Raw genomic sequence first — 12,028 nt, forward strand, 5'->3', positions numbered from 1 at the left:
AAAAAATAATTAAATCAAACTATGTAGATTTGCAGCTCGAATTTGGCAAAATAATTCAAATAACTGGATCTTTACATGTTAGTATTGCTTTCTGTGTTGTCAACATCACTAAAAGCAGCTCAACAAATGTACCTGATCTTGCCATAGATCTTGATCATCTTGCTGATCTTGTTTCTCTGAACAGATGAAATGTTATTAATAAACTGACATCAAAGAAATTTGCTGTATTGCAAATGATTTTATATTACAATTTAGACTAAGTTCTGTTTGTGTATTTGTGTATTAGTATTTAAAGGGAACCAAAAGAAAAGTCATATTAAAAAGAAAAAAGTAAAACCAAACCCCTAAAAGTATTAATGACAATCTATACTCACTTTCAAAAATCCTTGCATTTTATGACTGACTTCCTGAACACTGCATTTCCAAACCAGACTATTTTATTTTTACTTCTTATTAAAATACCTATTTGTTTTCAGATTAAAGCAAAAGCACAGAGAGCAAAGATAGGTTAAAAACTGTGCATCTGACTTGTTTTGCAATTGGTGTTCAGATGCTTATTGTGTTCTGGAGGCAATTGATTAGAGTCATAGATATAAAAATATAAATTGTCTTTATTAATGAGGTATGCATTTGTTCACATCAGGTTTCTTGGGATACAGCCTTCTATTTGGATTTCAGCTGGCCAGCCTTTGTATCTGTTCTTTGCCTGGTCAGAGTGGTTTATCTGTAAAAATAAAATAAATTTTTAAAAATTATTAAAAAAATCAGTATTTAGTTTTTTCTATTTACATACTAGTTTGTCTTACTTTATATAAGAGGAGGGAGTAATGAAGGAGGACTGGGAAGCTGAGGAGAATGTTGCACATCTTGCTTAAAATAATGGGTGAAGATTCTGCCAGTTTCTCTCTTACACAGAGTGCTTTCTTTTTTCACAGATGGCTGTCATGATATAGAATAAATTGAATATGTTTGTCCAGCAGAAGCTCTGAAATGTGAAGAATATTGCAAAAGTATTCTGCACCAGCACAAGCTGGGGGTGACCTGCTGGGAAAAGCTCTGTGGAGAAGGACCTGGGGGTCCTGCGGACATTGAGCTGTCCCTGCCCAGCAGAGACCAAAGAGGCCGATGGTGGCCTGGGGGCATCGGGATGGGCACTGCCAGCGGGTCAGGGGTGACCCTGCCCTGTGCCCAGCCCTGGGGGCACCTCTGGGTGCTGTGCCCAGTCCTGGGGACACCTCTGGGTGCTGTGCCCGGCCCTGGGGGCACCTCTGGGTGCTGTGCCCAGCTCTGGGGGCACCTCTGGGTGCTGTGCCCAGCTCTGGGGACACCTCTGGGTGCTGTGCCCGGCCCTGGGGGCACCTCTGGGTGCTGTGCCCAGCTCTGGGGGCACCTCTGGGTGCTGTGCCCGGCTCTGGGGACACCTCTGGGTGCTGTGCCCGGCCCTGGGGGCACCTCTGGGTGCTGTGCCCAGCCCTGGGGACACCTCTGGGTGCTGTGCCCAGTCCTGGGGCACCTCTGGGTGCTGTGCCCAGTCCTGGGGGCACCTCTGGGTGCTGTGCCCAGCCCTGGGGACACCTCTGGGTGCTGTGCCCAGCCCTGGGGGCACCTCTGGGTGCTGTGCCCAGCTCTGGCTCCTCAGCACAGCAGGGCCAGGAGCTCCTGGAGCTGAGCAAGGGCCTGGAGCAGCTCCAGCCCAGGAAAGGCTGAGGGAGCTGGGGCTGCTCAGCCTGGAGAGAGCCCAGGGAGAGGGGCTGAGCCCTGGGTGTCCCTGGGTGTCCCAGTCTGTCCCTGTGTGTCCCAGTCTGTCCCAGTCTGTCCCCGTGTGTCCCTGTGTGTCCCTGTGTGTCCCAGTCTGTCCCTGGCTGTCCCTGTGTGTCCCTGTGTGTCCCAGTCTGTCCCAGTGTGTCCCAGTCTGTCCCTGTGTGTCCCTGGCTGTCCCAGTCTGTCCCTGTGTGTCCCAGTGTGTCCCAGTCTGTCCCTGTGTGTTCCAGTCTGTCCCAGTCTGTCCCTGTGTGTCCCTGTGTGTCCCAGTCTGTCCCAGTCTGTCCCAGTCTGTCCCTGGCTGTCCCTGTGTGTCCCAGTCTGTCCCAGTCTGTCCCTGTGTGTCCCAGTCTGTCCCTGTGTGTCCCAGTGTGTCCCAGTGTGTCCCAGTGTGTCCCAGTCTGTCCCTGTGTGTCCCAGTGTGTCCCAGTCTGTCCCAGTCTGTCCCTGTGTGTCCCAGTCTGTCCCAGTCTGTCCCTGTGTGTCCCTGTGTGTCCCTGTGAATCCCAATCTGTCCCAGTCTGTCCCAGTCTGTCCCTGTGTGTCCCAGTCTGTCCCAGTCTGTCCCAGTCTGTCCCTGGCTGTCCCTGTGTGCAGGAGGTCAGAGCAGCCCCAGGCTCTGCTCCAGGCCCAGCGATGGCCCCAGAGCCCCGGGCAGGGGCTGAGCCCAGCAATTCCCTGCACAGGAGGCACAACTTCTGCCCTGGGCAGTGCCAGCCCTGAGCAGAGCCCAGAGAGGCTCGGGGCTCTCCTCCCTGGGGTATTCCAGAGCCAGCTGGACACAGCCCTGTGCCCTGTGCTCTGGGATGGCCCTGCTGGAGCAGGGAGTGGCACCAGAAGAGCCACCACGGTCCCTTCCAGCCTGACCAAGCTGTGATCCAGTGACATCCTGGGAAAAAGAGCCCCACTGTGGGAGCTGTGGAGGGCATCAGCATCATCCAGGGACCTGAACCCTCTGTGGGGTTTTCTCATTTCTGTCAGCCTCAGTCACACAGATGAGCACGACTGGGCTTACAGAAACTGAGCACAAGGGCACAGATGCAAACAGAAATCTCTGTGAAAAACAGTATCTTTAGTCCTCCTGCAGCCTGTGGGCAAGTTATTCCCAAAGTTTTAGGTTTTGATATACAGACAAATATAAAGTGAAAATAAAACAAATCTGACCTTTTCTTTTTGGATATTATCTGGCAGCTTGAAGCCTTTGGCAGCTATAAAAACCCAGCTTGATCTGAACTTTATATTCTTTATTTCTTTACTTCCCAGTTCTTCTACTAATTTTTTGGTGTCATCTTTCAACCTAGGAAAATGTAGTGAAAACACGAGTGTTAAAAATTCAAGATGTGAAAAATGATGAAAAAGATCATAGCTGATTCATGCTTTACATTCAGCATTAAGCCTGCAGAAGCAAAAATGAGATTCAAATAGTCCTGAGAGCTGTGGTAGCAGCATGACATTGAATTCACAGAGAAAATTGAATTTATCAAATTTTTTCCTTCTCAGTAAGTTCCTGGTGTTAATACAACCTCTTTGTAACAGCTTAGCAGAAAGAAAAAAGTATCTCAAATACTGTCTGCTGCTTCAGTCCTTCCTAAATAAGGACAAGAGTGTCAAGCATGGATTAAGTCTTTTCTTGGATAATTACCATATCATGAACTCAGCTAAAAACCCCCAAAGATTCAAAAGCACCTGAAAAAATAAGATTATGATGTTAGAAGGAATGCAAACTAGAGACATCATAATTGAGGTGTGGATAAATAATATTTCAGAATAAAGAAGGTTGTGACCCAGATGTCACAGCAGTGCCCTTTGAGTACTTTTAAGCAATACCTACCCATCCTAGGGAGCACCAACACACAGATATGTGCAATCAGGGAAAAGATATGGAATCAAAACTTTTAGACAAGATGTGAGAGAACAACTCTGAGTGTAAAATGGAATTTACCATTCCTTTACACCAATTCACAACAGCCATTTTCCAGCTTTTCACTGCTCTGCCCCTCAGGCTCATTAAGCTCCTACCTGGTGCTCCCATCATCGTGAGTGGCCATCAGAAGGAGGGTCCCTTCTGGTGCTTTCCTGATGAAATCCATCATCTCCCTGGAGTGGTCTGGGGAGTCAATCACACAGCTGGTTATTCCTGGCACACACATCACCTTCCTACTCCTGCACCTACACTCACTTTAAGCATTTTTAAGCAGTCAGGGAATCAGCTTCTAGTGCCTGGGAGCATTCTGGTTCTCCTCACTAATAGGTAAGGAAACTTGCCATTCAAAGTAGAGAAAATGTGTTAAAAGCTATTCTTAAAGTAGATAATCTTTTCAGCAATGTGGAAAGCTGTTAAGAGATAAGCAAATTTCCTATAATGATTTTATGGCTATGATGCTTTTGTGACTAAAATAGAACAAGATGTGTCAGGAAAAGGAATTTTGCTGAGTGAAGCATCTGGCTGTCATAACTGCTTAAGTGCCATTACTACCAGACTGAAATAATGGAGACCAAAGAAAAATATAAAACAAAACAAAAACAAACAAACAAATAAACAAAAAACAACAACAAAAAAAAGGAAAAGAACAAGATAATTTAACAAAAAAGATCATCAACTATCTCAAATAACAGGGGAAATCCAGCTTTTCAGGCATAATTTGTCATCATATCTGGCTAGAACATATTTTATGAAGACAGCAGCTTTTTGTTTCTAGCTGATCCCTGTTGAGAATACAAAGTCAAACAGGAAAGAGGAGGATAATTACATGAATATGTCTTTTCTTAATGCTGAAACACTAACAAAAGCTTTCTTGGATTCTTTTCCTTACCTTGTGCCCACATTTCAAAAAAATTTGTTGACATGAATTTTCCAGTTTTATCTGTAATTAAAAAAAACTTAATATGAGCAAATATTTTTTTATTCAATAGGCAAACACAGCATTTTCAGCTAAAGCTAGGCATTCCTAATTTTATTATTTGACTTCTTTTGCTTCAGTTATTAAATTGGAAGAAATATGAAATAAAAACTTTAAGTTCTGGGGAGAATATTTTGTTTTGTGTGGTGTCTAAATCATCAAATGTGACTAAAAAATTTTATCACTTCTTATTTTAAAGAAAAATTCATTTTTGGTGTTTGTATATACTACACTAGGTCATGGCCATAGATAGGAAAATTCATTAAGCCTAAAACTATTTGAATGAGCTTAATTCTATTCTGTGCAGTGTTTGAGATGTTCAGCCTTTCATCCATAAGGCACTTATTGAGAACAGTCATTATCTTGCCTGATCTAATTAATGGACATGTAAAAAAAATATGTTTTATTACAGACTGGTGCAGGATATTGGACAGATTTACCTGCTCCTATTTGCCACTATCTTGCTTGTGCTTTCAAGATGAATATTTCTCCTCCTACTCTAATTTTAAAATCATTTTTATATTTTATTCCCAGTAAAGATTTTGTGATTGTTGGAAAAAAAAGGCAGTAGTTAACTGGGGAAAAATTTGAAACAGATTCTTGTCAGTGGTTAATTTAATCCTCAGCAAAATCATACAAGTTTAGACAAAATCAAGATCTTGCTTAGCAATAGTGAGACAAAAAAATTAAAATATAAGTGTTTTGTGATCAAAGCCAGCTTGACTGTGCCTGTGACTTCCCTTTTTTTCCTCTCCCCCACAAGATTTGGGCATTCATTTTTCCCTGAGCTCATTACTGAATACACTGCATTTCATCACCATGCCCATTCATCAAAATCAGAATTTACGATTTAGGTGCCTCCAAACCTAGGATAAAGCACACCTGCTGCTTCCATTGGCTTTTACTATAAGCAAATGGCAGTTTAATATTAATTAAAATCTGAATTTGTGTATCCTGAACAAGTCTGGAAGAGGAATTTGTACCATGGCTACACCTTGAGGCAGAACTACAACTCTCAGTTCCTGCTTCTCCCGTATCAGTAGAGCAGCAGATGTATTTTATCAAGGACTGAAGCGTTGAAAGCAGAGTCCTGCTGCTGGAGATCACAGATATTCTTGCTGTGCTACAAGTCTTTTGTCTTTTAATAAAATACACCACATCTGTGTGTACATTTTCTATTTTCCTGTATTGATTATGAACATGTTTCTTTTGTTTACCCAGAAGACTGTTTTTTATGATGTAGGTTTGTTTTTCTTACACTAACATGAATTAAGTTTGCAGTATTTTCCTTTCCCTTCCCTACTAGCTGGTAAAAAACCCCCACAAAACAAAATATCCAAGCCCCCCAGGAACACGGGTAATTTATTGCAGTACAAAAATATGTCTCTCGCTAACATTTTTTTTCTCTTACTTACAATTCACAATGGCAATGTTTATACCACTTCCAGCCTCATGATTCCCTGCACTTATAAGCCTGAAATTGAAATAAATACAGTATCAGTAAAATAAAGCACATCTGTCCATCAGCTCTGTTGCAAAGTTATGTTTACCAGTGGAATTTTCTGATACTTATGTTTCCTTCAGGTATTTAATTCAAAATTCTATTTTAAATAAGTGTTTAAAAATCTTGCACAGTCTATCCATCAGTTTCCTTCAACAATGACTCTTTCAAAATGAGCCAGATCATGAAAAAATTTCATACAAGTGCATCCAGAAAGATAAAGGAGAAAAAGAAACCAAACCAAAACAAACAAGATGAAGTGTTTTTGTGGTTGTACTCTCTGTGGATTATGTCTCCAAGAAAGGTCACTGCAAGGTTTTGAAGTTATTTCACCTGTCCAGTTTGAAAAGCCATGAAAGAACCTGACTTTCAGAAGGTGCTGAACAGTCAACATTCTGTAAATCTGCTATCCTACACCATGAAAATTAAAAATACTGCTGAAAACTATCAGTCATTTGCAGCTTATATAGAAGAACAAAGAAAATCACTGGAGATTAGGTTAAAAAAAATAATAAAAAAGAAGAAGAGTTAAATACTGTCAGAAAAATTCTGAAGTTTTCCACCAGAATAGAAGCCCCTGGTAGGAGCTCAGTTGCTGCTACTGAGCCAAACCCAAACACCTTTGCTCACAGCACAAAGCACTTGCTTAGGTGTAATTTAGAGGGGTACTCACTCGTCATCCTCAAAACAAATTGTTGGCCTCCTCTGTTTGCCACCACCACTGAGGATGCGATAGGCGAAGCTCCCAGGTGGGCAGGGAGACCAGAGGTCACACTTCTGCCTTTTGGGGGCTGGAGCTGCAACAGCCAAGATGAAAAAATGTTTTACTGGATGCTGCATGAACAATTTTGACATGGGATGAATTCCCTAAAGTCAACATGCTGAACTCAAACATCTGAACACAGAATCCTGGGATTGTCGTAACTTCATCACAGGTTGGGCTGGAAGTTATCACTGATTTCCAAATAGGTATAATTGAAAATAAAGTAATTATTATCTGCTATTCCACATCACAGGAAACAAGGGCTACCAGGATGAAGGTTTCCTATCAAGAGCTGGACATGAATAGTTACCATTCTTATTTTAAGTCCTTTTTTCACACAATTACTTAGTCAGAGAATGACAAAAATATACCCATTAAACCACCTGGTCAGAGCATAGCTAAAAAATAATGAGAATTTACTCACAAAGTTTAGTTAGTGATTCAGCTGTTTATCATAAATATAAAATACGTATAATAGAAACAAAGCTGCAGATTTGCACTCTTTTGCCTGCAAACAAATAAGGTGTTCTTACATCAGTGTTCAAATAATTGCCTTTGTACATATGTAAAAATAGGCTGGCATTGTGTTTCTTCAAAAACAGTGTCTAAGAAAAGGTTTGGCTTTGTTTTAATTAGCTTTACAGTCAACTTCATTCTTATAATAGCACATACCAAATAATTTCTTATCTAACAAGCCATTTATTATTTAGCACATAAATACACAACATCAGATACAGTATAAGAAAGAGGAAAAAAGGAAATAAATACAACTACATACCCCTCAACAAGCCATTTATTATTTAGCACATAAATACACAACATCAGATACAGTATAAGAAAGGGGAAAAAAGGAAATAAATACAACTACATACCCCTCAACACTGGTTTCTTTCCAATCTCTTGAAGTGCAGCAATAGATATGGTATTTTGAGGTACATAAGCAGCAACAAAGTATCCCAAATACCAAGCAGCCACGGATGTCAACAGTAATCCAAATAATCTCAGAACAACTGTGAAGGGGAAAGTAAAAAGGAAAAAAACCCACGCAACAAAAACATCAAAATGTTTTCATAGCAACACAAAAAAATCTTGTCATTTTTTTCTGGCATTGCTATCCAAACTGGCTGGTTTTTGTCTGATTCATTGGTCAACCACAGCCTTTAGAAATGTGTCAGTAGAGTATCTGGTGCATTCCTATCTCCAAGGACAGCCCCTTTTGTTTCTAAAACCCAACACTCCCTTCAATCTACATCCATAATCCCTCAAATAAACACAAAATTTGACTTAATCCTAGTAGGATTTCGACTCTGAAAAGTAAGTACTGGGTTGTACAGAGGTGTTTTGCAGTTACTATTGATTTTCTGAGATGTGCAAACACTCCAGGAATGGTTTCAAATGTTGACCAAGCAGGGAATTCCCTGCACCCACATTTTCAAAATGCTGGGTTAAAACAGCAGAAGGCCCAAACAATCCCTTTCACACAATGAGCTCTGACAGCATGCACAGAATCACAGAATAACCTGGGTTGGAAGGAACACTCAAAGTTAATCTAATTTGACCTCCCTTCAATGAGCAGGGAGATCTTCAACTGCATCAGGTTGTTCAGAGCCCTGTCCAATCTGACCTTGGGTATTTCCAGGGATGGGAATACCACCTCCCTGGATAACCTGTGCCAGTCTTTTACCAGCCTTGCTGTGAAAGGCTTCCTCCTCGTATTGAATATCTGCTTTTCCTCAACACCTCAAGTGCTGATGGCTTTCCTGATGAAATACACCACCTAATTGATGATGCTAAATGTCGTGGTTTGACACGGGACAAAAATTTTCTTGGAAGGAAGAGGTCAGTCCAGTCAGGGGTCAGGTTTGGATACTGACACTTGGGGTGACCAATTGAAGGTGGACACGCCTCTGAGAACACAGAGGGGTTAAAAGCAGAACTCCCAGGAGAACTCGCTCTCTTTGGTTCTGGTCATCGGAGGGTACAGACCTCCCCTGCCCGGCCATGAGCTGGGTGGGGAAGGGGAAGCTGTGTGGCCTGGGGAGGTAGGCCAGGGGATGAAGGGTCTGGAACTGAGCTGGGCCAGTTCCTGCGGATGGAAGGGTGGAGAACGTCTGAGATGTCTTTGTTCCTCCCAGGGAAAAGAGATAGACAGCCTGCAGACACCCGGGAGTTTGCTGGCAGAGGAGAAGGAGGAGGGAGGGGAAGATGCCCAGCCTGGGAGACAGCACAGCGTCCTGGGCCGGAGATTTCAGCTGTCCGGGGAGTCCGGGAATTTTAACCCTTTCCTGTGAAATGAAGGCTTTGTGAAATATTGCTCCTCCTCAATTTGAAGGAAAGAGAGACAGCCGGGGACCTCAGTTGTTAGGGAAAGAAGGTTGGGGGGAGATGATGGCGTGGCTGTTGGCTGGACTCTTCTTGATAACCATAGACTGAACCAACTTCTCCTCCAATAGAGACTGCATTTTAGGGGGATGCATGGTGAGCCAAGAGACTCCTCCAGCAACTCCCAGTTCAGGAATGAACAGAGGTCAGCGGAGGAGGCTGTGAGGATGCCCTCCATCTTCAGAGAAGAAGAGAAGGCGATCTCTGTTCTTGGACCCCTGGCCCCAGGGGAAAATGGGGGGGACTGTAGTCCCAAAATGAGACACTGGACTGTTGTTCCTGTTGGTCTTTGGCAAAGCATCTTTAAAGGGGCCCTATGAGCAGTCTCTGTCCATGCACAGTGGTGAGAGCACTGTGACATGGAGAGGAGAGTGTCACACTGGCCAGTGTGTCTGGGTGGTGCCACGTGTGACATGGAAACACAAGAGGTGGCAGCTGTGTTTCCTGGAGTGTCTGTGGTGCAAGGGAGACTCCCCTCTCCCCTGATGGACTCAGTATTGATCATGTGGAGGGGTGAAGACTGGATTAAGGGTCCAAATGTGTCTCGCTGTGATTTGTTGGAATTGGGTGGGGGGAGGAGGAATGTTTTGAAAGGTTTTTCATTTTGAATTTTGTGTGGTTTTTTTCCCCCTTTGTAGTAGTAGTAGTAGTAGTAGTGTAATAAACTTTTCCCCTTGTTATTAAGTTTGGCCTGCTTTGCTCTGTTCTAGATCGCATTTCACAGCATTCAATTGATAGGTTACATTTTTGTGGGGGTGCTGGCATTGTGCCAGTGTCAAACCATGACACTAAACAAGGAAACATCACACTGCAATAGTGGAACAGGTTGTTTTAGAGGCACGAGTCACTTCCTGATCTGCAAAGAACCATCCTAGAAAACAAGGGTCTGTTAAAGTGGAAAAAAAAAAGGAAATTATTCGTTTTATAGTCCTGAAAACTGAGTTAAACAGGACCAGTGTCCAAAAATATGCAGTATGTTTACTTTGCCAACCCTCTAGAAAATATCTTGTATTATCTAGTCTGAATCTTCCTTGTAAGAGTTTACATGCATGAGACAGATCTCTCCTTTCCTTCTTAGAACTGCCTTTTATAAACATTATGATTTCTGCCCTACCCTTTCTCTAGAACAAGGCCAAATTTTCCACTTGTCCTCCTCAAGTCCTGTTTTGCAAGTTCTGCTACTCCTGTGAATTCTGCCCAATTGGTCTGCATCCAAATTCTGAAAATTTCTGTTATTCTGATCATTCATGCCAGAAGGAACTTTGATTTCTTTTTCCCCATAAGAGCAGACTTTATTCACACAGGTTCTGTTGATAATCCACCATAAAGACTGAATTTTTCCTCTCTAGGTACTCCTTCTTTGTATTTCTTCATGTGGTTATTTCTGTATTCTCCCTGCTTAAAAAAATAAAAAGCCTGATGAAACATTGCAGAAACATTTGTGTGACTGCACAGAAAATATTGTGAGAAACTTGCTGTGTTTTCATCAAAGGATTAAAATTGAGAAAGTTATGTAATGGATCTTCAGGTATTATAAATTTCCCTCAGTATTACCCATGAGAAATCTCTCACTCCACCACTAGTAGTGCTGTAGTAGTGGTGCAAACCCACACTAAAATAATGCTGAAATTACTTTGACACTTCATTTGTGCAGTGATGTGAACACAAACACTGACAAAGCCCACATACACAAATCAGAAAGCTGCTGGAACCAGGCAGATTGATACCAACTTTAGTTCTTTTACATTATTAAAAAAAAATACCAGATTTATACACAAAATAAATTTAATTCATAAAGGAGGCCAAGTCACAAGTTTCAAAGACAATATCCTGGAAGAATGAAGTGAAAATGACAATTTTATTTAGAGATTTCAGTGACTATTTTTGGGGAGAGGATAGGGCATGGTGCATTGCAAAGATCTATGAGAACACCAGTCAGGTTTTGTTTTGCTCATCCCACAGTTAGCTTGACAGGTTTACCTTTACAATGTATTTGCACTATTTTTCATCATTATTATGGAGCAACTCTGTTGCAAAACAGGCTCAACGGTGCAGCATTTTATCTAAATATAGGAGAAAGTACAAATGTCTAACTGCTGTTATGCCTGATGTTATTTCCTGGTGTCTGAGGAAACCATGGAACAGATCATCCTGAGTGTGATCCCGTGGCACAAACATGATAACCAAGGGATCAGCAAGGGTTTGGGAAAGGCAGGTCCTGCCTGATCAACCTGATCTCCTTTTATGACCAGGTGACCCCTCTGGGGGATGCAGGGAAGGCTGTGGATGTTGTGTGCCTGGACTTCAGCAAAGCCTTTGACACTGTCTCCCACTGTGGGAATCCAGGGCTTCCCTCTGGCTGCCCTGGCAGGTCTGGGACCCTGGCAGGGGTCAGGAACCCCCCTGGACAGAGCCCCCAGAGACACTGTCTGTGATCTCTGTCCATGGAAAAGAGTTTTCAATCTTACGGGGTGAATTACCAGCTCTGAGTGTTTGATATCAGTAATGATTAAGTGTGGCATGGGTGTAAAGGTAAAATTTTAGGATTCTAGATGAGGGGTCCAAAGGGCACAAGATAGAGGAAATTGGGTGTGTCCTGTCCTTTTTCTCCTTCTTCATGCCCTCCATGTCTCACTGTGGTGTTGGCATTTTCTGTTGGTTCAGGCTGGGGACACACTGTCCAACGTAGGTGACAGATATTGGCACGTTATTGTAAATGCA

General features: G+C 42.6%; 1 protein-coding gene across 2 annotated transcripts in view; it reads right to left on the reverse strand.

Annotated features, from left to right (window-relative positions):
- Window positions 1-593: 593 nt before the first annotated feature.
- Window positions 594-12,028, reverse strand: part of FAM3B (FAM3 metabolism regulating signaling molecule B) — a 13,402-nt gene continuing 1,967 nt past the window's right edge. For both annotated transcript variants that reach the window (XM_021540324.3, XM_085586974.1), the window contains exons 2-8: window positions 7,798-7,935; window positions 6,836-6,959; window positions 6,077-6,135; window positions 4,575-4,625; window positions 3,781-3,868; window positions 2,926-3,058; window positions 594-724 (exon numbers count right to left, since the gene is read on the reverse strand). In XM_021540324.3, coding sequence (XP_021395999.2) covers window positions 635-724; window positions 2,926-3,058; window positions 3,781-3,868; window positions 4,575-4,625; window positions 6,077-6,135; window positions 6,836-6,959; window positions 7,798-7,935 — 683 coding nt within the window. In that variant the 3' untranslated portion in view covers window positions 594-634. The remainder of the gene's footprint in view (window positions 725-2,925; window positions 3,059-3,780; window positions 3,869-4,574; window positions 4,626-6,076; window positions 6,136-6,835; window positions 6,960-7,797; window positions 7,936-12,028) is intronic.

This window comes from Lonchura striata, chromosome 1 (assembly GCF_050655825.1).
Source record: "Lonchura striata isolate lonStrDom1 chromosome 1, ASM5065582v1, whole genome shotgun sequence".
Lineage (NCBI taxonomy): Eukaryota > Metazoa > Chordata > Aves > Passeriformes > Estrildidae > Lonchura > Lonchura striata.